General features: G+C 42.0%; 1 protein-coding gene across 14 annotated transcripts in view; it reads left to right on the top strand.

Moving 5' to 3' along the window:
* Window positions 1-25,382, top strand: part of LOC115587137 (alpha-1,3-mannosyl-glycoprotein 4-beta-N-acetylglucosaminyltransferase C) — a 108,064-nt gene that overhangs the window by 77,141 nt on the left and 5,541 nt on the right. For 11 of the 14 annotated variants that reach the window (XM_030426787.1, XM_030426790.1, XM_030426783.1 and 8 more), the window contains 2 exons: window positions 24,058-24,209; window positions 25,023-25,170. In XM_030426787.1, the coding sequence (XP_030282647.1) occupies window positions 24,081-24,209; window positions 25,023-25,170 (277 nt within the window). In that variant the 5' untranslated portion in view covers window positions 24,058-24,080. Of the gene's footprint in view, window positions 1-9,798; window positions 9,950-12,701; window positions 12,808-17,101; window positions 17,311-24,057; window positions 24,210-25,022; window positions 25,171-25,382 lie in introns of those variants that run through there. The other 3 variants (XM_030426793.1, XM_030426792.1, XM_030426794.1) reach the window with 3 other exon arrangements.

Raw genomic sequence — 25,382 nt, 5'->3', positions numbered from 1 at the left:
CTTTGTCATAAATGAAGATCAACAATCCTGTTAACTTTCCCTCACACCAACCTGAAGGGAAACCAAATCAAGCGCCGCATTGATGAGCCTTCTAATTACATTTTCTGTTGTGATACGATTATTCTCAAGTGAGATCGCAGAAGAGATGATGAAACGCAAGCAGATGATGAAAATGTCAAATCTTGTGATGGTCTCTTTCAAGTCTTGGAACTGGGATTTTTTTCGATATAAAGAGACAAAGTTAAGTGGTGGCTGATTTTGATCTCTCCCTGCCCCCCGATTCTGCTTGTAGATCGATAATGATAATGCAGGCTGATCAATAGCTCACCTCCGGGGACCACGTGGCAGAGTCGGTGTCTACTTGAGATGCATTGTGCGTGAGATGTCATCCGGAATATTGATATGAGCGCTCATTTCCTGTGTACCACCGATGCTTTGGTGACGGTGTGAGCTGTTAATGAAAAAATCAGCGGGGCTTGTCAACTGTCATCACGGCCAAATGAGGCAGAAAGAGGGCTGGGAGGAGGGGACTTAATAAAGCACACATTTCCCTTTCCACAAATATGAGGCCTAATCAGAATGTTTGTAAAAAAAAAAAAAAAAAAAAGGGAGTCATTTTTTTTTTTTAAGAATTAGCAACGAGCGCCGTCATCGCCAATAGAAAATCCTTTCAGAATGTAAATGTGAAACTGCGAAGGCACACATTTTTCTGCCAACACAAATTATGACATCTAAGCCGGATTAGGACACATCCTTTTCATTACTTTATTTGATTTTCTGACTTCCTTTTTTTTCTTGTGCTCACATTTTTAGGCCGGCTTGCTAAGGGGCTTAAGATGTGCAGTGATTAGATGATAGTGGCTTAACAAACTGCGCTAGTGAGGACTGTATTTGGATTATTTTTACAGAGAAAAATGTTGCAACCAACCTCGAATCATTTCCTCATGCCTGTTGATGCTCCTCTCGTTGTTATCTCTGTCTGTTTTTTTTTTCTTTTTCCCCCTCCCCGCCCTGCTGTTCCAGATAGCACAATTCAGCAGTTTTTCTTTTTTCCCCCAAAATGATCTGATAGTGTATGTGGGCTGGAATGGAGATGTTGTCCCCCCAGCCAGACCGACAAAATTTGCACTCTCCTTGTCACACTTCTCGCCGCTTTATTAGCATAGACTCATTTGTTTCTTATTAATTATGCATTAATGTCAACCCGCTAATGAAGGCAAGGTCAAGACACCAAAGTAATATTCCAGGAGTGAATGTACCCAAAGGAGCTTGAGAATTTCAAGAGGTTGAATGCTGAAATATTTCTCACATTTGCTCGGTGAATGCTGGTGCAGACATCATGGGATGACGGTGTGCTTGTTAAAGGTTGCACGGAGCTCCTGGGCTCGCCCTCATCACAGGGCCTATTATTCCTTTCTTCCCTCCACCTCCGACACCTTTTTTCCCCCCTCGCAGTCTCCATGGTCCTGAAGTCGGCGCTGAGCCTTTGCTCTGCCTGAGCACTGGCCTGAGAACAGCGCGACTCCCCTCCTCCCTACACCTCCACACCCTCATTATCGGCCACCATCTGCCCGACCTTAGCCTCACATCACTCCTTTCCACCCAGCAAGCGCATCAACACTCCCCTCTCACTCTCCGCTGGCACCTTGGCTCACAAGCCTGCCACAGCTGCCATCCCTCTCCGAGCTACACATTTGTCCTCTTCGGCCATGTTTTATGCTCTGTAATCCCTCTGTCTTGAGTCCTTCTTACACGAACAAGCTGCGTGTAAGCCACTCCACCAGAAACGCTGATCTCAGAAGTGGTCTCGAGACTTTTTGTCAACACACTTTGATCTTTCGGGCCTCAGAACAGTCCTTGGACCCAATTGCCAACTTCTGAAAAAGTAGTCCATTCCTTATTTGACAAGATAGTAGGTCTAAGAGAGTGAGAAGAACTTTCTTGGAATGCGGTTTGATAAGTTTGGTGTACCGCAATTTATTATAGACAAAGAAATTCTGAGTTAACCCCAAGTACTTCTTTCAAAAGAATATGAAAGTCGAATCCTAGTGCAAGCCTCTGCAGTCACGGGTAAGCCACCACTGACCAAACTTCTTGGTGTCAGGAGTGTTGATGGCACAGTAAGTTTTGCTATCAGGCCTGTCTTTCTGTCTTCATGTTGTCTAAGACTCTGTCTGCCCAGAGAGCTTACAGGCAGAGCCGGGAGAGAATGGTGGGCTACAGCCGCTCGTCTTGACAGATAAACAGGATTTTGTGTCTGGCAAGCCGAAGATTGTCAGCTCCAATCTCTTGAGAGAATTACAACCGGCAGTCAATGCTGGGACACTGGCTCAACAGACAGAGCATCAGACCCTGTGTATCTATGAGCAGGAGATGCCGAGTCCTTCATCACGATAGCGCTGCATGGTTTATTCATGGCTGACAGAGTCACGGGTACAGCTGAAGGTTCCTCGAGCGTTGTTTTTTCAGCGGTGAAAAGGCCTCTCCGTAAACATGTTGTGAAAAAGACAGAATGTAAATGTCACCGGGTCTGTGTAAAAGCATAATAATTGTAGTTTGAACTGCAGAACATGTGGGTGACAAGACGTCTGAGCAAACGCTTTGTGATTTATGAGCTTTTTACATTTTCACCTTTCATCTCAAGATTGCCTCTTTATCTCAGGCTTTCCCTGTGCTGCCTCTGCGTCTACACCACCGTGGTTGTGGGAGAACGGAGGCTTTAATTGCTTAACTAGCGTCAACATTTAACAAATAGTAATTGCAGCCAGTCCTCTCCCAGCTTGTGGGAGCCCAAGTCTAACTTTTGACCTTTATGCTCTGAATGGAGCCCCGGAGGTCACGCGGTTGTCTTTGTTAAATGTCAGCAGTTAGTGTCTCAAAGCGATGCTGGCAGTTTCAAGCATGTGGGCCGGAAAAAAGCCACTTCTCCACTTTCAAGTACTTCAACCAGGTTGATATTTCCTTTCCTAAAGGGGGCGGGTTCTCAGTGCTCTAAATCAATTGGAATGAGTTTGCCAAGATGCCCCTTTGGCGTAGAGCGGCATTACCCAGAGATAAGGGAGCTCGGACGTGACGAGCCATATTAAGCAGCCATCTCTCCTCCTGATTGGATCATTGCCGAGCTGCTCGCCTTCAGGAGGGAGCCGGGTGTCTAATTGAACGGTCTGCCTCTCTGTTGACAGGACTATAATTTCTACATATCACCAAGGAAAACACTCATCTTGTTTTTCTGCCCGTGTGTGATGAAATTCTTTATGGACGTTGGTTAATTTCTCTTGCGGAGTCAATCAAATGAAAGACAAGGTTTCTTTGATGATAATTTACCGGAAGGGGAGATTAAAGAGGGGAGGGCTGTGTAATAGATGGGGGGCTGTGGACGGGGTTAAGTCAATCAATGTCCATTTCTGTGGCCCACCCGAAGCTCGGATGTTAATCTACTTTAACATGTGAAGGGAGAGGGGGCGCGGAAGAGAGAGAGAATGGTTTACATCAGATGTCAGGGGAAACATGAATAAATTATTCAGTTAGCCAAGTGTCTACTGACATAAAGGTTGGAATGAAAGATATGATACCATATATTACATCTTCAGTGCAAAAGTTTTCATTTTTTTGCAGAGGGAAAAAAAATAAGGGCCAAAGTTTTTATCTCAGGAGTAGGAGTGGATGTGTAACATGGGAAACTTTCGGCGGTTTAAGTCAGGGGTATCCAAGTTTTTTGGCTTGTGACCGTTTGTGACTTGTTTGACTTGACTCAGTCCAGAAAAGCACAAATTATTCAGTAAATCACAGGAAATGTAAAGGTTAGAAAATAGAGAATATATGTATATGCACATATATGTGCACACACACACACACATATAGAGCATAACCGTGTAGCATGTTTGTTTCTGCTTTATTTCAGATTTGAGATTTATCCTGGAGTTGACAAAGAACATGTGGAGATCAGTGATGAAGTGTAGTAATTTTACTGCCACACCTTCTGCTAATAATAACTTTAACCGTGACATTTATAACCCCTGTTCATAGTCCAGTTTATGAGCTAATGAATCTTATTCTCGCTTACTACTATGCATCAGATTATGGTAAACAGATAATAGTGACGTACGGTATTTCCATTTAATTACCGCTGATAACAAGTGAACAATCAAGCCCTTCCTAGTTAAGTGTCTCATCGAACCGTCAGGGCTGCAGTTCATTTCAAGCCATGTAATCAGCAAGATTGATTACATGAGCTATACATATAAGAACTGGACTAACATAAATGTATGAGTGTATTTATTTTAAAGTGTACATCTGTATTGTTTGCTGGATTTAGGCTTTGTTTTGAATAATGAAAGGATCTGGAAGACTTTGTTGCCTGTCATCTGGTCCCACCCTTCACAAAGCTGTATGCGTATACCCAGAATTGATGTATTCAAAGAAATCCTTGCTTTGCGGCCCGTCAGAGTCAGGAATGAAAGCTATCAGCGGCATCAGACAACTGTGTCTAAGGCAATGTTTCAATATTTTGTATGCTGCGGCTCCCATATGGTGTGTTACATTCCCTCCTTGAAGAGCACACCATGCATATTATTGTCTTCTATTTTGAGAGACTCCCCGTCGCGCAGTGTGTAGAGTGAAATGTAAGGGTTTCACCGAACGTCTGTGCCCACCAGGGCCAGCCACACAGCAGCTGTGACTGATAAAGCGGATCCTCTCCACGCAAGAAAAAAAAACTTGTTCTCCGCTCCCTCTCGACTCTCAGCCCACAACTCCTGTCCTGTCCCTGAGGCGCAAACGTCCAACTTCCAAATGCCAACTCAGTCAGGAGTTATCGCCACTATTTCCCCAGCGAAAAATGTCAGATGGATGGTGATTTTCTGCTTTATGATTTCACAGGAGTGGTGACCGAACAGTGTGAGAGAGATACTCTGTCCCAGTTTGATAAGTGGGGCATAATAATGAAAATGGCTTTTTGAAAACTAAGGTAAAGCCTCATTTCTGCTCTGGCAGGTCAGTTGAAACTGCAAAGGACAATGTTTAGTACACCGTTCTAATCATTAACCATACATCCTCGTGCTCTCGATATTGTGCGCAAAACTGAAGTTGTTTGCGTCGACCGGCTGGGTTGTTATAAATCTCATCTAAAACGTACTTCCATGGACATGATAACATCCATCATGCCCTGAGCAGTGCTGTCTTTCATGCCGGCCATTTGGGGTGTATTTCACAGCCAGCGAGACAAAAACGAGAGACCAAGCAGGCCATGGTTCAGCGCCCGTAGTCACTCTTCCTGAACACAAGGCAATAATCGCCCATGCATCTCCAATCTGAGCCGAGAATAAAACAAGGTGAGAAAATGAGCACCCCGGCACCACTGCAGGGGGAGAGAACGTGAAAGGACGCTCAATGACACGCCTAACACATTTAGCATCACTGCACATTTTACAACAAACCCTGTCTATTTATAAAAAATGTGTTTTATGGACAGTCAAGTCCAGCAGTGTAAGGCCACTAGAGACAACCGCGTGTTTTTCCCCTGATTGGCATGGAGGGAGAAGTAGTCGAAGAGTCTGGAGATGAAGGAAGTGAGAACAGTGATTTGACTGTGGGTTGATGCATAGTGTCAGTGTAGAAGCTACTTAAAGCTGTTACAGTGAGATTTGACTGCCATTTGTCATATTTCCTTTCGAGTCATGAATGGAGCAGAGAGAAGAGGCTTACTGGATATTTTTAGACTCTCTTTGATGGCTTATTAGCCGGACTGGAACGTTTTGACTCTCTTAAAACCAATATAAATATATCACAATGATGGCAAGGGACCAGGAATAAATCACCGTTTCTGTGACCATCAGTGACAGAATGGAAATGAATGTAATAGCTGGCCTCAGTCTTGAAATAAATATATATCATCTCTATATGAGCGGCTTACTTATTTACTGTGGAATACAGAAATATGAAATAATGTATTTTAAGGGATGTCACGATTTAGATTCTAAATACCTGGCTGCAACTTAATTTCCCCCAGTGGGATGATAAACTTGACTAGACTTGAAATAAGAAGTTGAGGCTTCAATTCCGATCATTAAAATCAATGCAGGGTCGTCAGTTCTCCCTGTTTAGTTTTTTCTCTGCCTACGTCTACTTGTACACATCCAGAGAATAAAACACAACAAAGATGACACAGCTAGCTCAGGGGCAGCTTGCAGCCGCACTTCCAGACACTTGAACGAAGACAGTCATCCGATTGGCACCGGAGGAAACTCCGACACGTTTGTTTTATTTCTCAGAGATCCTTCATCGATTTGTTTGGGAAGAGGGTTTACTCTGGACAGCTTTGAGAAACTGAACTTTGTAACAAAGTGAATTTTTATCTTTTCTTGTTTACTGGGGAGTCCGCGAGGGTTGGTTGAGCTCTGGAATCTTTATTTTTTGGTGAATTTGAAGAAAAAAAAAATGGCAAGCTGTTGCTAAAAACTTTTGATGTTGTCAGGACATAAAACCAATATGTTAAAAATCCAGATGTGATATCTAACAATGGCATAGCAGTCAGTGGTGAATTGAGTTGAGCTGTTGGGTTAGCGAATCACAACTTTATCATTTTTTTAATACATTTTGTCATGGCTTGTGTGCCATCTAGTATTTTATTTGTTTTATTTTGTTCCTTAGAGGTAAGTAAGATTCATATTGCTGAGATGATGGTAGCCTATTTAGATAAAGCTAGTTAGTGTCAGTGTCAAGCTTAGTTTTATATATATATATATATATATATATATATATATATATATATATATATATATATATATATATATTACCACAAAATATTGACACACTGGACCCAAATGGTTTATGGAAATTATACCACGTGAACAGGATAACAGAACAGGGGAATCAGGGAAACACAACAGAAGACTCCACAAAGACTGAGCTAATGACTGAACTTAAGTACAAACTAAACTAACAAGGGGATGAGGTACAGGTGGCAGGCCCGGAAGAACACTGGAAACGGGGCTGGGCTATTGAGGGTGACGCAGATCAGGTGTGGAGGGAAAGCAGACCGGGGAGGAGCACAAGAACACAAGAGGGAAACAGAACACTGAAAACAGCAAAAGACACCCCGATACACAGAAATGACGGGACCGCAACAAATATAGTCAAACTTTTAAGAACACCATGCATGATGAGAGTTTTTAAAATAGTTGGTAAGATACTAAATGGACTAACATATATTGCTCTACTTTGTAACACTTGACACATTCAGGGATTAACATGCACATTCATACACTAATGGCAGAGGCCTCCATGCAAGGTTCCGAGCTGCTCAATAGGAGCGATACAGCGCTTTCTGTGATATTTTCTATTCTCACCATTTACGCGCTCACACCTGGGCTCTGCAGTTCAGTATCATGCCCAAGGACACTTCGACTCGCAGGGATCAAACCGCCGACCTTCCGACCTCTACCGCCTGAGCTACAGCCACCTGTTGTGAATCCCGTCTTTCTGTATTCAATACAGAGATGTTTGGAATGCAGCTGACACGACACAAATTAGCCTGCCTCCATCAACATTTTACCTCCCAAAGAAATCTAAACTGTCCTGGTTACAGTTTACAGTTTGCATTCAACATGTAGAAAACAATATGTCAAGGTTAACTGGCTAAAGCAGCTCATAATACAATGGTGCTTTTTACGCAAAATCAACAGCAGGATGATGTACTTATTGTCAACTTTGCATACAGTTGTGACTCTGAACTAAACAAATAACTCTACTAGACAGCAAGATGCAAAGTATTAAAGAGACATGTTTAAATATGACAGTGCTTCACGTTGTGACAGATGGACACAGGGACCCCTGACTTAATTCCAGTATAAACACAATCTGACTGTGTTAGCTGCCTGGGACCAGGTGTTAAAGACAGCATATCAGACGCAGGGCGTCTAACCACAGTTTGTGGTCGAACCACAAACTCGTTTTGCAAACTTTAAGACCAATCCAGAGACATTCCTCTGATTTGTATGGTAGTATTTCACAGGAATACCCAGAGGCCCTTTCGGTCTTTCGTCTTTTCATTTCAATGGCCAGTGGTTCAAACAGCACATCATGGTTTACCTAACCACCATGAACATTAAGTGAGATGGGGGTAGCTTTCTCTCCAAGGACTAGGTCAGGGCAGGTTTTTTTAAAAATAAAAACAATCTCTTGCAAATTGTATGTTTATGCACAGTTTCATAAATAATCTCCGTCCACTCCAACACACCTGAAAACGCATACCACATGGCGGTTTTCTTACTCTGGGCGTCCATTGTAACTGACCTGTGTGTACAAAAGGCCCAAAGGCATAGAAAAAGCTTCTCTTAAGAAATACAGACATTTGTGTGGACAGTGCTGTCACGACATGCCCCATATAGCTCAAAACCTGGCGCCCACCCATCGTCCCCTTTTCTTTCTGCGTGACAGATGTGAATGCAGCGCCTATGCTGCCAGATGTACATATCGACCTCACATGAGAGGAAAAAGCTACATTAACTCCGTGAGCCAAAGACTGCACACACAGTGGGTGTCATGAATATTTGACGTGGGCAGTGCAAAGCTTGGAGATTTTTTTTAAGCTCAGCTCACCGGTCACCATGCATCTTTAATCGGGTCTTCCCCCTTATGTCCGACAGCAAGAAAAGGATAACTGCTGGGACCCAGAGTTTGAGAAAGTAGCGGGCCCTCTCCACCTTGATGAATAAGTAAACGCATTCAACCAGGCAGAGATGCAGTCGGCGGGCTTTTGAGTCGATAACAAGTAGATTTGTTTTCTTCTGAAAGCAGCATTGTTTAGAAGCTACCGATTACCCCTCAAATTTGATCCATCTCTCGACAGTTTTCGCCGAGCCCTGACACCGCCTGGCTCGTAGTCCGACCGCATTCTGCTGCTCCTCCGAACGTGTCCGAGCAGCAGCCGCTGAAAGGTGTATTTCATGGTGCAATAAAAAAGAAATTAGGTTGTGTCTGCACCGAGCTTCTGTTCCCATAAATATTTTTCCATCTGAATTTGTGTCAAATTTAGAGCAGCTTCCTCCTATGGACACAAACATGATTTTCTTGAGTCACTGTGGTGTCGGTTGCATACACTTGAGATCGCTCACTGCTCAAGGTTATTTTGAATAAGAGAGCCGTTTAATAATGTTATTGCAGCTTTGTATTACTTCTCTCTGTGCACTTCTGCGTGTGTAGCATTAACCTCTGTGTACTGTAGGCAGCGCATCACAATGGAAAGGCACATTTTCTTTACATTAAACATTGTTTTTATTTGTCACAGAACCCAATCCGTTCCGTTGCCTGCATGTCATCAAACAAATAAACAATAATGTTTACCAAATGGCTTTGTTGTACAACATACCCGCTTATTAAAATGGCATCTCATTAGAAGCACTGAGCAGCCGTTTTACATGAGATTAATTGGGTTTTTTGAAAGCACTTTCTCTTCATTATCATTCTGTCTTGCAAATGGATTCACTGCAAAGGCAATGCATATTCATTTTACAGGAAGCTTGAAAACTGTTCGGAAATGAGCCAAAGGTGGAGCCGGGCTGGTGTGCCGACTTACGCTGAATAATAAACACCAGATCCTCGGCTCTAGAGGTGAAAGAGAACGGCTGTGTCTGCAGAATACATTTGGAGACCTGCTGAAAACACAGCTCTCCCCTTTCAGTGAAGATATTGTAGCTAATGTGCGTAAGTCTTCAAATTAAATTAGCATTAGGTCTAAAATGCTCCGAAGACGTATGTATTATTGAAAGCATTTAATAGTACTCATTTAACATGCTCAGACTTGTAATGATGAAGAGGATATGTGTGTTTTTGTTGCTGCCAGGTGAAGATCGGGATGTGAGGCATACTCTTTGCTACCTCTTTCACTCTTGTGGCATTAATAATGCACAAAGACAAGCTTTTACTGGATTCTGATTTGCTTCTTCAAAAGGTAGGAGGAAATGTGCAGCATACTCTCCTAACAGAGCGGTCTAGTTGCACTTGATGAAATGAGGAGGGTTGATTCCCTTCCTTTTTTTTTTCCTTTCTGAAGAACTACTTTGAATGTGTAATGTGTGTATTTCAACATCAGAGGAGCCAACGTGGTTAAAAGCCTGCCCGAGGCTGGGAACCAAACAAAAAGTTTCCCTTTTTGCCAAGTTATGGACTCTTTTACCTGAGGCAAGATGAACTACTTCAAACGCAAAGGGCATCTTTTGTCAGCATCTCAAACTGACAGCTGCAGATCCACCTAAAGAGTAATTGCAGACAACCACTATTCAAAAGAAACAGTCCCTTTGGCTACACATCCCAAAACAGGAGAGACGGGTTACAAACTGTGAGATCGTTCATTAACCTCAGTGGAGGTCAATTAAGGATCTGCTGTCAGTGGAAAACGGAGTAAAAAGGGCTTTTTTTTTTTTTTTTAAAAGAGGAACATTTGTTAAACTGTGAAGGGGACTAATTAACAATCGGATGTAACGACTACATAGCTGATGTTTAAACGGTGATTTAAACGTTAAGTTCAACTTTTTAGACCGCTCAAATTAAACCAAATCAAAATCGAGAACAGTTTCATCCACACAGGTAAAGAATTGTAAACGTTAATCACATTCTTCAAAAACCAAATCATATTTTCAACGCAGCTGAAAGGTTTGTCATTTTGCCCCATACGTAATACCCCAGTAATACCCCAGACTTTCAAAATAACGCTTGCAGACTAACAGATCACATTTGGTTCAGTCTTCAGCTGACATAACTCAGGTCATGTCACGTCATGTAACATACATTGTCTTACTGACTTATTTAAAAACAAATCACTCCTGACTCTTGGACATATACAGGACAGGAACCCTGGTCCCCAGAGCGCAAGTCAGGTGTATGACCCACCTGAGCACCATATCCTAACCTGGACTTCTCGCTCTTGTATACTACTGCTCTTGAAGGGGCGCTTCAAGATATGACGCTAGAGGAGCAACTACAGCATCAAACCTAGATGTGCAGGGCAGCTGACCAGTCTGCTGTATCTGACAGATTAGAGGTGAGAATGGGTTTTAATATCATACAGTAGATGGAACAACTAGTGTTGTAAACAGCTGTAACAGATGTTTGGTCTTTCGTAAAGCAACATTTGTCTTGGAGGACACTTGAGGTGCAAATTGTATTCATGTATAATTTAAATGTGAACATTAATGAAACAACACTGGTACTGACTAGCGAGGGCAACATTAGATTGACCTGCTAACACACTAGTATCTAACAGTCCTTGTATAAACATAATTAAGAAGAAATATCAGCAGTAGAGCGTTACAGTCTTTCTTGACTGTGAATCTGCCCTCAAGCTGATTCTAAATACATTTCTGGAGGACAAAAAGAAGAATTCAGACCTGGGAAATAAGCCAGTGTCATATTTGTTGCAACATTGTTAGCCCTTTAGCTCTGCGCATTAATGTCACTGAACAGTAAAACACTCGATAATTAAAGTGTAATTGTGTTACAGTTGGTTTGGTGCCTCATTTAGTTTGATCTGATTATAGCAATAAATTGCCACCACAGAGTTAAATACAAGTGATAGAAAAGAGCCATAAATACACTGACTGAGAACCTCTGTGTGTTATAAATCTAATCAAATAGCGATGCAGTATATTGCATCACATAGGACACCTGCGTTTTTTATTCCACCACAACCAATGTCCTCTATACTGCTGGCCACTGAGCAACTTCACAAGAAGAGATGGAGGTTAAAGGTGCAATTAAAAAGACTTTTTGGCCCATAGCACAAAATGACTATAATACATCTGCAGGGGGTTGATAGAGTCGTTGATTGATAACAGTAACTCACCGATTTAATGCTCTTGGACACGTGCCTTGAAAAGTCACTGTGTTTTGGATCAGAAATTCAACGTCGTCCACAGTTTTGATACTTTTCCAGTCTCATTAGGCGGAGACAGAAGAGAAGGAACTGTAATCGTTGAACTACAGTGAAGAAATAGCTCTATTGCAGCATCGTTAAAAGGGTACAGAATTGGAGCGGGGATTTTATGAGGACCTTGGAGCTCATTTCTGTCATCACAAATGCCACAGTGTTTTGCATAACCAAGGTTATAAAATAATAGGCTGATGATGGAAGACTCAAGGTCAGCTACGTTGTGGCAATGACCGCAGGAATTTGCTGAACACTCTGTAATGTTGCTGTGGCACAAACAGGGTCGTTAAGGTTGAATAAGTACAGACTTAAGTCCCAGAATGGCTAATTAATATGGAGCGTGTGCTCTTGGAGACTCATGGGAGGCCAGACACAACAAACACAAGCAGGCGAGATGTACAAAAAATAACCCGCACTTTATCATGTTGTTGGCGGTGGTAGTGGAAAAATATAAATGTAAGATTTAAAGGCGGAGGAATGTGTGTCATGTTTGTATCAGCTTTTGAAAACCTAATGCATTCTCAGCATGCAGCAGAGCTAATCTTCCATACATACATTACAGTGGAATCGATGATTCTCTTCAAAAGGCCTTTTCATGCATGAAACGTTTGTTTTTGATTACCAAAGGAGAGGCTCTGTGAGGGCTGCCCAGTCAGGGGTATTTGAGATAAATGTCGCTTAGTGATTGGCCATCCCACACATCTCTCATCAAATATTCATGCTGGAGACTTGGGAGACTTCCGAGGATGCAGGGATATAGGATATTCTCCCATCAGTGAAGCACTGGGATAGGTAGTCAGTGTCTCAGCAGAGATCCGCCTCCATACCAAATCCACTTTTCTAGGCTGGTGAGGCCGGCAGGAAACATGGGCTTCTCCACTGAGGTATTGTGCTGTACATCTCTATTTCTGCTTGTTGCTCTTTTGTTGGGGGAGACAGAATTTGTGATCTTTAGGTTTTGAAGGTTGCTTTTGAAGTAAAAAAAGTTGAATGATCCTGTGTTTCTCTGTACTATAACGACTACTGTGATCCCTGCAAAATGCAAATACTGACTGTAAAGATAGTATCACCTGATGACTATTATAGATGTTTGTAATTTCAGGCTGTCGTCATCAAAAAAAGCATCCATATAGATTGACTGTGAAAGCAGCTTATTACGACCCATATTTACATTTGTATTTAGCCGGTGCCCTCTAGTGGACAGAGTAATTATTACAGCAGTAAAGGAGAAGGTCAGGGGAAGTAGTTCACAGATTGACAACTCTGCATGGGTCGGAGGGGATAGATGGAGTCAACAGTGAGTTGTTGTTGTTGTTGTTTTACTTACTAAGGTAGTTAAATAATTTCACATACAATTCTCAACTGAACATCAGTATTGTTGTTATTTTCACGTGACTAGAACTAAGGATCTTAATGAATTTTAAAGGGACAATCAATTTCTGTTTACCAGAATTCTTCAAAACAAGCTGCAATCAAATTGTGCCCAATAAATTTGCTCTAGCTAATATGTTCGCAAACAACTGCAAACTTACTCACCCTTTGTGTGAGCGACTAACATTTTCATCCCATTTAAGTTCAGTTATAGCCACCTGTTAAATGTGATTCCAATATTCACTCTCTTTTTAGCTCCCATCTCCTGAGTACATTTTTCCAACTACTAATCACTAGAGTTTGTCACTAGCTTTGGTGCTATGAAGATAGCATGTCGCGGGTTTAATTTGCTGATACTAAACTAAATTTACACCCAATAATACTCAGTATCCATTACTGTCTACTTAGTACGAGACATTTATGCAAAAAAACCCCAAATAAATCTAAACATATCTGGGTTATCAGTAACTGAGACAGTAGGTGGGATCAATATTGGATGACGTCCACTAAATGATGTGTGGTTGGGTCCTTACTTCACACAACACAGACTTGGCTGAGTCACACATCATTAAAACGGATACCCATCTGCAGCTAACACAGATCCCAGTGGGACCCCACTTCTGTGTGCAAACAGGACTTATAGATCATGGGCACAATGGGTCATAGCATATGAGTCACAGCTGCATGCCTATTGATTAAATACAAATCATTTTGGTGGTGTATGTATCACAGAAAAAAAATCTGTGGGCCACCAGTGTCAAGAGAAAATACAGTGTCAAGTGAGATAGTTGTCAATGTTTTTTTAGATATTGATTGAAGTATCGGGTTAGCACAAAGTCAATTCAATTTCAAGATTAGGTTTTCCTAATGTCGCTTATGATTCTTGACTGAAATAGAGGCTGAACCTTTAAATTTACCTGAGTACTTTCAGCTGCCGTGATTAAATGCAAAACCCAGTCGTGTGAGCTCGCATTCAGCTCTTTGGCTGTCCACTCGCCGCTTGACCAAAAAGCTCATTCCCTAAGAGCACTTCAATGTATGCACTGTCATACTGGGGGGAATCTGGGCCATCCTTTTGTGTCTTCGGTCTGCATTTCAACACGGAGCCTTTTGAAAAGCCTGCCAGTGCCCCGTCCTCCCCTTCGCTAAATGTGTAGGGAGAAGATAGTGCATTCTCATGTTATCTGCCACCGGCCTCTTGCCCCTTCAGCCATTTTCTCATTTCACAGATTTGACCAGGAGGTGACCTTGGCTATTTAAGTGCTTTTAAGGCAGAGCCAAGTCTCCTCTTCCTTTTTCCCGACTCACAAACGGAGACAGAGAGAGAAGAGGAGAGGGAGAGGGGATTTCTTTCAGGCCTTTTCTTCAATGGCCTTTCCCCCTCCTCCTTTTTTTTCATCGTGGCTCATGCCCGTAGCCACTGTCCAGTTTTTTTATGGAGTACACATGATGACAGGCTGTTGTCTGCTAATGCACGTGGGTCTGTGCTTTTAATGTAGAAAAGTGCCTCGAGGGGAAGGCAGCATATGTTTATGACACATGACGTCAGGCACAGAGGGCAGTCAGGGAGTTCGAAGACAGGAAGACACACGGTCTATTAGTTGAATGTGATATAACAAAGAATTAATTGAAAATCTTTGCCCGAGAGAGCACTTCACAATACTCAAATACTAATCATCCTGTGTCTCAGATGTAGGTAATAATTTATATCACATCACTACATCTTAACAACCTCACACAAGGGATGGGGAGGAAATGAAGACCATATGCATGTGTCTGTATGTGTACGGGGGGTGTACGCATGTCAAGTGTGTTTTCTAGTGGAAATAAGCAGACGGTATCTCAGTCCTCCATCGCCATCCCTCCCAAGTGCACCCCTGGCGGCAAGCTAATCTGGGTCAAAGTGCTAACTGCTTAGAAGGGCCTCAGAGAGGCTCGGCCATATATGAATCATTTCTCTCGCCTCCCGTCCTCATTATTCTCACCATAGCCAGAAAAAAAGGCTTTCATATTTCCCTCAGACCTTTAACATAAACATCTATACAACACAGTGAAAGTGTGATTCAGGGGCAACCACGTCCTCAATCACTTTCACGTCGATACACCGCTGCAGAGACTCCAAGAGCCTCTTAGCAGCCCTCTGTCATGAAGCAAGCGCTGTATGTGTTGTCACATAATCAGTACATTAAGCTCTTTGATTGCACTCAGTTTGTGTTTCATGGTAAATGCAGCCTCGCTTTCATATCACTGATGGCATTAAGGACTGGCTGTGCAGATATGGAACAAGTCCATCATTCAGAGCTATAAATGGTATGAGACCTTTGCCTCTCCAGCCAAGTTAGTAAAAATCAAATGGGGAGGGTGGGTATGGACTGATCTGAGGAAGCTCTTTACAATCACATTTCAATTGCAGACTGGGCTGGATGATCTGGACAGTTGAACTGCAGCAGAGACGGGGCCACAGCCATTTGTTCTAAATGTTTTGATGCTTGATTGCTCTGAAGGTAGCATCAATGGATGGCACTGGCTCAGTATTTCGTGAGAATGTACTCCAGTAACTTGCACCACCTGCGCCAGTACTGGTCTGGAAGGAAGAAGCCCTGACACTGATGAATAAAAACGCTTTGTTGATGTCTCCAACACATCCTGGATAGAGAACAAGGCACCGTCCTCTGACTGTACGAGCTTATAAAAGGCAAGGACATAGGACCGTCCGGAATAGAAAAGGCTGCCTGGCGGTGCTTGGAAATATTCTTGTATCAGGGAGCCTGACAGGCTGAGACCATTTGGGGTTGTTTTTTTTTACGCTCCAAGGCTCGTCTACCACACCGGTTCCTTATGGGAGAACAGCTGGAAGTACCGTTGTCACTAGACTGCTTGTTTCTCCCTCGAGGACCAGTGGTAGGCAGTGGCAGTTGGTAGTGGGGGGGGGGGGCAGCTGACTTGGACAGTGTGTCTATGGGGAACACATCACATTCAGCACACACACACACACAAACACACGCTATCTTCTGCCGCCACCTCCACAATACCTCCTCCTCCCATTAGAGTGAGTGAGCTCAAGCTGCTGACAGCGGTGACAGGCCCAGTGCACGGAGGCAGTGGGGGAAGGTGGTGCTGCCTCCATCGCGAGGTGGTACATCTGCTCGGATCCCAGGCGTAACTGTCTGGCCTCCAGAGTTTGATGCTGCAGGGATTTGTAAAGCACACCGTGTTTGGCACCGTTTTTTGATCAGAAAACCGCTTGGCAGTTTACAGATGCGAAGGGGGGGAAAAAGCAAAATAAGAGAAGATTACCTTTGTGGCAACATGATTGCCTGTTGTGACACACATGGTTGACAGGAATTACATGGTGGATCTCCCAGCAACACAGCTTTCAGGCTTTAATTTACCAGACCGTGAGCTGATAACACCCTCATTGATGAGTCCCCGCTGCATCCTGATAATTAAGATGATTTCAGTGTTTCCATAAGAGGCGTGGATGTCTAACAAGGGTCGCTAAGTCTTTGTAGATGAGAGATTCCTTTGTCTGGCAGTCTGTAAGAATGTGGTAATTGGTAAACTGTTTGACCAATTTGAATTATTAACAAAACAGCCATTTTGTAATAAAGGGATTTATTATTCCACCATGCGCCACCAATTTTGTTATCAACAAAAGCCTTTGTTACTCCCGGCTTTTTATCAAGAAAGAAAATCCATTGAAAGTGGCTGAAGGCCTGACACAAAGCAACTGCTGAATCCCCGCAAATCTTCAGGCTTAATTGATTATTTGTGCAGAGCTGTATATCTGCAAGGTGCAGGATACCCAGGGGAAATAATGTAAAACAGATAACAAGATGAAATGTGGGCGAATTGCTTTCTGCTACCCATTTTATTAATCTTTTCCCCTTTTCTTATTCACAATGAGTTTCCCATCTAGGTTTTCCCATTACAAAAACGTGGCTTCACATCTTAAAGACGGAGTGGCCTAAATAGAAAGTTGAGAGTTGATTCGAGCCGGCAAAGGAAAGCGTTTGGTAAGAGGTTATTTTGATTTCTGAATACACATCAATACACACGGAGGGACTCGGTGCTGTGTGTACCTGAGACTCTCGTGGGAGAACATTTTCATTTTCAAATCTCATCTTCATTATTCTGCCTTTCTCAGTTGGCTGCTGGCATTCAAAAGAATGAATTAATTGTGCTGATACTCTACACAAACATTTTTTGAAAAAGTAATGTATTCAGATTTTGGTCAGATTCAGGTCTGCAGGTGTTACTCCGAGGCATCCCGACATTGTGGTTCCACTTTTGTGGGAATTACTTTAAAGGAACAACCTTGGGAAGATGGGATGTGAATAACTGTGGAACTCAACTCATGTTTGTGGCATGTCAGTGCTGCTCTTCTCAATCCTATACCTTTTTTTCCATTTACCCTGCACTCTTCGCTCCCCTTTCACAGCACTCGTAAAACAAAAGGTGGTGTCGTTGGCATGCAGGAGGAACGCTTCCACTCGGCAGCACTCAAGCCATTACGAATGTAGAGGGAATGGAAGGTCTTTTGTTTTGTTTTGTTTTGTTTTTTCAGTGTGATATAGAATTCTTGGCATTAGGTTGCACATCAGGCCAGACCATAATTGCCTTCTCCTCACTGGGGAGCTCCTTGTTTTCCATTTGAAGTCTGCCTCCGTCAGATTTCACCATTAGAGGGAGGGGGTGTAGCAGGGGAGAGGAAGACAATTCCTGGATCAGTCATCTCATATGGGCTGCCAGGGAAGCAGGGAGGACATTGACGATGAATCCAGAAATAGCTTGCCAAGGTTTGCCTGGAACACCAAAAAAAAAAAAAATAAATACTGCTTGCGAAACATTTATAAAAACCTTGATCCTACTTTCTCACTTCAGTGTTGAATTGACTGGACAATTAATTGATTATTTATTCATCAAATGTGGGCTTTTGCTGAATTTCTGTAATTCTTATAATGGAAAGTTAGACGTCCCATATGATCCTCAATTTCAGGTTCATACTTTAATTTTGGGCGACTACTTGAAAATGTTTTCTTCTTCTCTTGGTTGCTTGTCCCTTTAAGGCCCCCCTCCTGAAAATCCCAGTCTGTTCTGATTGGTCAGCTCTCACAGGCTGGAGCAAGCCAATGCCCCTGACACCATGACTGTGTTAGGGGCATTGCTGAGGGTGGTGATTTAATTGCTGTGACCTGTCAACCTTAAAGAAGTCCAGACAGATTGCCTAAAAGCGCAATTTCTTAATTGTGGGTTTTCACATTTAGGATCTGTCTATTTTTTATTAGTAATAATTTAGCACCTCAACCAGTTTTATGATCAAAAAAGACATAGAAATCTAACAAAGTAGCTATCAAGTCATTGTCATTTCCATTTATTTGCATTCCTGATTGTACAAGGAAGACACAAAAATTCTCATCTTCATCATGATCCTCGTTGACACAGAGCTCTTTACGTAATTTTACAGTTCCTTTGTTTCTCGTTTTTCACTCCCTCGCTCGCTCCTCTTTCTGCACACCAACATAATAACCCTCGGCTTGCTGTGACGTCAAGGATTGATGGGCAGAAGATTTCCAGCAGAGAGGCATTTCCAAACCCCAAGGCAGTAGTTGTGGCGTGATACAACCAGGTGATAGCTTTCTTGGAGGATTTTTCAGAGGCTTTGTGGGCGTGTTCTCTGTCTTATCTCTGTAGTAAAAATCTCAAGGAACTCTGGCTCCTGGCAGGGTGTGACTGTTGGTTACAGCCTAAATGATACAACAACAAAAAAAACGACAAACAAATTGAGAATCTTGATCAAATTAAACACTTAGGCCACAAGATGGAAAATCTAATTGAATTTGTTAAGTCTGGCTAGTACACTCTGCATTTGTCACAGTTTTGTTGCCACCCAGCTCCTTTTATATCAGTCTAACGGGATTTAACCTCTCACTGAGAGCACGATTTTAAAAAGGAGTTCAGGAAAGACAGCTGATATCTGTTAAGTGCACCACGCGCTGGGTATAAGTGAGCAGAGAGGCAGTGTTGTGGTTTATTTGGTCCAGTTCACACACACAGTGCATAATGGATATTTAACAGCCCCAGCCTGCTGGGAGTGCGCTGTGTCCTGAAATGGTGCTGGAGACATCTGAGTGTGTGACTGCCAGGATGACACACCCATTAAAACACACTTAGTTCATTTCACTGCTGCAGTTGCACTCGGGATTCATACCACAAGAATGAGCAGAACAACACACACATGCGAGCATCGGGAGGATGCTCGCAGTGATCCATCATCCATATCTCCACATACACCTTATATTCTAGCATATTCCAGGAATATACAGTAGAGTGGAAGTAGGGATGATGATGATGTTTTAGTTGTTCTGCCATGCATCTCAGTCACAGTTAAATCTGGGGTAGGGGAAGTGAGCATGTTTCCCAGCTGCGCCTTTGGCAGGATGAGCATCTTATCCTCTTCCTGCACTGAGCCCACACTGAATTATTGAAATAAGAGAGGCGCCTCGCTTTGTCTTGTATTATCGGGATAGACACCCAAAACTCCGGTATGAGAGATCAGCTCCCCTCGAACATGAAGCAGGAAAGTAGTTTAATCGTAGCTCTCCCATGCACAACTTATTTTTCTTAGTGTTACTGTAGGTCAGTGGGTGCAACATAGTTTGTGCTAAAGGAAAGGGCTTCCGCTGTGCTCTCACTGAACAACGCAGGGCAGGCACAGAGAAGCAAGAGTTACCTGAGCTGTGGTGTCAGGAGGACTTGTGTACTTGTAGTCATCAACTGGGATTCCCCCAAAGTGGCCCTAATGACTCCTCTCATCATCAGCATGCTGCTCTCAGCTTTCTACAGCGGAGCTCTGCAAATTATTCAAGACATGCCACAGATACAGTGGAGACAATGCAACATATTCTGCTTTGAAAACAGAGCTAGAGAGTAAGGAAAACTGAATTTCTATGAAATGCATGTTCACAGTAATGAAGGCATTGTTTTTGTCTGCATTGACACAATGTTTGGAACAGCCCGTTCTCATTCCCAACGCCCTAAGAAGAGCAGCCTGGTCAGTGGCCCTTTTTCAACCCAAAGTATGATCTAGTAGTAGTTTTTGTTCCTAAACCTAACCAAGCAGTTTTTGTTCCTAAACCTAACCAAGCAGTTTTGTGCTTAAACCAAGAACACTTTGTTACTAACACAATAGCTTACAAAGAGTGTATAGATCAGGAGTTCCCAAACTCTTCCATGCCAAGGCCCCCCAAACAGAATTTGCTTCTGGCCGGGGACCCCTCAAACCCACAGACAATGCTACAAAATATGTAAAGAAACATCAACTTTTAGAAAGTATTTTCTTTCTTTTATTCACTATTCAATAATTATTACATTTGTTTAGCATAAGAAAATTATTAACGAACATCTAAACACTTGTTTGAGAGGGTCTCCAGACAGAGGATGCATTTCGGGTTATCATGGCCATAAAGCCATACTTAATGTATGCTGCCTCATATTTTCAGATTTTAGTTGGCCATGAGTTTTTTGTTTTTTTTGCAGCAGAGTCCTCCACTGCAGGGCTGTTGGTCTGCTCCTTCGGTCTATTTGTTGTCAAAAACCTGTCCATTTTGCGCTAGCTAGCTACATGCTGCGCCCCGCACTTTGAAAACCACTGGTATAGATGACATATTGTGTACTGTATATAGTTACAAAAGTGTGTTTAAAACATTCAACTGACATTTTCAAATTCCAGATACAGTACTAGAGAAATGTTGACTGGCTTGTAGCATTGCATCAGATAGAGATTAGGATATAAGGGTTAAACTGTTCCAAGCCTGTCAGCTGGTAAATGCTGAATGCGAGGACATGTAATGGAAACCACTACAGCTGTGCGTCTGCCGTATTGTGCTTGTTCATTTTGTGTATGTGACACAGAATTGACTTGTTATGCAGAACTTCACAGAGAATTTGATGAAAACGTGTTATAACCTCACACCTTCATACTGACTCCTTTATTGATTTGATCAAACTGTTGGACTCAGTGCTGACAACACGTACAATTAAGGAGACAGGTGCTCCTTTTGTGCTCCGAGCCTTAAATACTGTTTCTTTGAATTCAAGATTGACAGTCAATATGAAATTGCAGCAATTAACCAGCTCATAATTAAAGCACATTCTTACATATGCTGTAGGTAGTAATGCATGTTTGTCATACTGTGTAAGGTGAGTAACAGTTCTGAATATTGTGATTACTGATAATTGCCTGCCACATTATGCCACACTGAGTCGACAATTGCATAGAACAGGCTGCAGTGGATGGATGTGTTAAATTCAGTTTTCAAGTGTGCACAAAGAGGTATTGACTAGCTGAATCCCAGGTGAGGCCGACTCCTGGTGCGAGTGATCGATGTGTGTATGGTCATTGAACTGAGCTTAGAGGTAGTTTGTATTCTATTAGGCATCTCTGGGGTTTTGCAGCAGTGGAACAAAAGCGCATGCTGATGCCTAATTGCTGGCAAAGAAAAGACCAGCGCCATTGATAGGCTGTTACTTCTGCGGCTGCTGTCTGCCTTTTCTCCCTCAGTCAGTCTAAGTTGTGCGGTTGGTATGAGGAGTTGCCAATCTTTTTGTGACTGCACCTGATACATAAATGCGTTATGGCTGAAAGCTGTATATAGGTTTCATTGCCACTTTAAGCCTCCAGATATATGTAAGTTTAGCTGTCAACGTGAAGCAGACCGCGGATTTCTTTTCTTTTGTTTATCGGTGTTGCAGATCATTTACTATTAGGATAAAAGTGTATAAATCAATTTACTGTGTGACTCTTTGCCTTCCTGCCCTGAGTCTCTGACAACCAAATTATTGTTGACATCATTAAAATCGTAATGGAACCCAACATATTGGACCTGGATTTTTGTTTCGACTCTGCGTGATTTAAGGAAGCTGCAAATCTACTGTTTTAATGGATTATATAAAGTTGCTGGGTCGATCCATGATTGTTACCCATGCATTACCGACAAGGGGACGAAAGCAAAAGACAATTGGACATTTAAGCGTGGATATATACAGTATAGTATCCAACCTGTCAATGTCCTTTGACACAGCTCACCCCCAGGGTTAGATCAGAATACTGTGAAATTAAGTCATTTACTGATTACTAATTACATGAATGAATTTATACGAAATGATACTTTAAATTGCAAATACAGTATAATTCATTTTCCATTTCTAGCATTTGCAGTTGTCAAATCAATGCCCGTAAGGTTTTGTAATTTTTTTTAATTGTCATCACCTAAGGGCATAATCAAAACTTTAATCAAGTATTCTTTTGAAATGTAGCTATAATCTAATCAAACATTTTTACAAATGTAATCTTGGCTGATACTGATACCAATTATTTATAGAAGCCTTAATGAATAAAAGCTTCAAAGAGCTGTTTACAAGAAATCACCTACAGGTCTTGTGAGAACTTCTCTTGGCTTCATGCCTGCCATCTCCTTTTCCCTCATAATGCTACTACAGCTGACGTCTACTATTATTGGTGGATTTTGACAAATATGACCACACCTTTGAAAGGATCTTTGTAACCAGGAGGAAATACACCAGTCTAAACTCCTGCACCAGTTTTACACACACCCACATACCTCACCATTTAAGACATTTTAACAATCAAACAACAAATTGAAAAATAAATAAATAAATAAATATATATATATATATATATATATACATATATATATGAATTGGAAAAAATGTTTGATTTACCGAGCATTAATTGACATGAATGGCATTAATTGATCAATAATTTAAGCTCTTTATTAAGCAAATGGAAAATTCTCTTCCAGCATATCAAATGTCAGGATGTTTTGTATTTTACTATGACAGTCTTTATTGCGTACAATTTGGTTTTGGACTTTTGGTCTGACACAAAGACAGACACATTTGAAGGTCACCATGAGGTCTGATTGGTGTCTTTCTCTATTTTCTTTAACTCTATAAAATAAATGATTGACAAATAATTAAGTAATTAATTTTGATCAAAAATGAAAGCAAGTCTGCATTTTATGATCTATTTTGTCTCTTTTTGGTCTCATCTCTTACCCGTTATCTTTTCTATTGTTTTCTTCTATGGACCACAAATCTGAAATAAAGTGAACTGAATTGGAAATTGAAATGACTTTTTCCCTTTGGTGACGATGGCCCGTAATCTAAAAATAGAGATTCACATTTTCACAACAAAGAGGAGAAGGCGAGCTGATAAGAGCATACAGAGGCATCTCTCTTTTTGCCCGTCAAAGAATAAGAATGTATTGAAATTCTGACCGTCCACCATCGCACCACCACCCATTACTGCACAGCTAGAAAACACGTGCAGGGTGAGGTGTGTGGATGCATTAAAAAATTCAGACGACTATTGGTTCAGCTTTGGTTGTTATAGGTAAAGACACATACTTGATTCGCATCAGTAATCCATTGTGGGGAATGTCCTGCAGTGCCTTTGCCTTTTCTCTCATGTGATCCAATTAGTGGATTTGGTCCACATTTTTCCCTGAGAAGGAAAGAAAAGCACCACTCTACAACACGTCATTAGAAGTCTGCTGAAGAACAATTATGATGCTCGTCGAAGATAATCACATACATGACCACGCGGTCCTAAAAATGAATTCCCCCACAATCTGTTGATGCTTGATAAAAAGGCAAATTATTCGCATGCAGCAACGATGGCTGACGACATTCAGAGCAAGCAGGCCTAACGTGTCGTTTTCCATGTTCTTCCCGTGCAGATCCCAGCGAGAGCGCGTACAGCATGAGGCTTGTGTGGAAATCTCTGGACAAGATGAGGTGTCTGAGGAAACGCTCCACTATTCCCTTCCTCGGCTTCCTCATCACCTTCCTCCTCTTCCTGAACCTCTACATTGAAGATGGCTACGTGCTGGTCAGTACATTTTTCGTTGTGTATGTTTTTAGCAAGCATTTTGCAAATTGGAAATTTTTACTAAATAGATCAATAAGGCCCTGTGATGAACTGGTGACTTATCTAGGGTGTACACCACCATCGCCCAATGTCAGCTCAAATCGGCTCCAGCCACCACCGTGATCCTGAAAAGGATAAGCGGTTTCATAATGGATGGATTGATGGGTGGATAGATCACTAAGTATTCCTAGATTTCTTCTGAAGTTTTATCAAATGTGCTTTTGAAACCAAATGTGTTCTGGTATTTCCTCTCTCCACCCATGTTGTCGCTGTTTATAATTGCTTGTTTTTTTTTTAAGGAAACATGTTTAAATTTTCATGACATGGACCCAAGTTGAAAACATCCAGATGATTTATTTCTTATTCATGACACCATCAAAAGTTGGTGATCACAGTACATTATCTGTGTTTGTTGTTTAAATTATTTAAAGAGAATTCGCATTTTCAGCCCCCTTGTGCATTTCTCAAGTCATATGACATATTCGCTCGCCTGTGCAAACTGCTTGGAGAGGTTTCAAGATTCCCTTTGTCTCCAAACGTTGGGGTTTAGCTCAGCTACATCAGAACACATATTGTCTCAGGTTTGCACAGGATGTCAGAGGCAAGTTTAAGAAAGCAAACGTCTGGTTTTCACCTTATTTGAATTATTCACAGTAGCAAAGTTTTCAAGATGACTATTCCCATCTCCTTTTCTGCAGTAGTTGTGACAGCGTGTGTGTATTCTCTGATGTTCATTATGTAAAGTAATGTTGTGTTTTTCATGTTGTGTTCCAGGAAGGTGATAAAAGACAGCTCAGAGAAACATCGGCCCACCCGCCGAGCTCAGAGCGATATGTTCACACCTTCAGAGACCTCAGTAATTTCTCTGGAACCATTAATGTCACGTATCGTTATCTCGCTGGAACCCCACTGAACCGCAAGAGTAAGTTTAGTGTTTGTCTAAAATGAAATTTCCATTGACTTTTTTTGTGATCTTTGGGGAATTATAGTAAATCATGGTTGTGAACATGAGCCACGAATAAAATCTAAACCTTATACTGTCTGATGTAGGGATTGAAGACAGAGCAATAAAAAGCAACTGTTCCACAGAGACCTCAAATTTAAACACTACCTGCTACTCTTCTCGCATATACC

Source organism: Sparus aurata, chromosome 8 (assembly GCF_900880675.1).
Source record: "Sparus aurata chromosome 8, fSpaAur1.1, whole genome shotgun sequence".
Lineage (NCBI taxonomy): Eukaryota > Metazoa > Chordata > Actinopteri > Spariformes > Sparidae > Sparus > Sparus aurata.
Note: the sequence above shows the minus strand (reverse complement) of the source record. Positions and strands in the feature narration are given on the sequence as shown.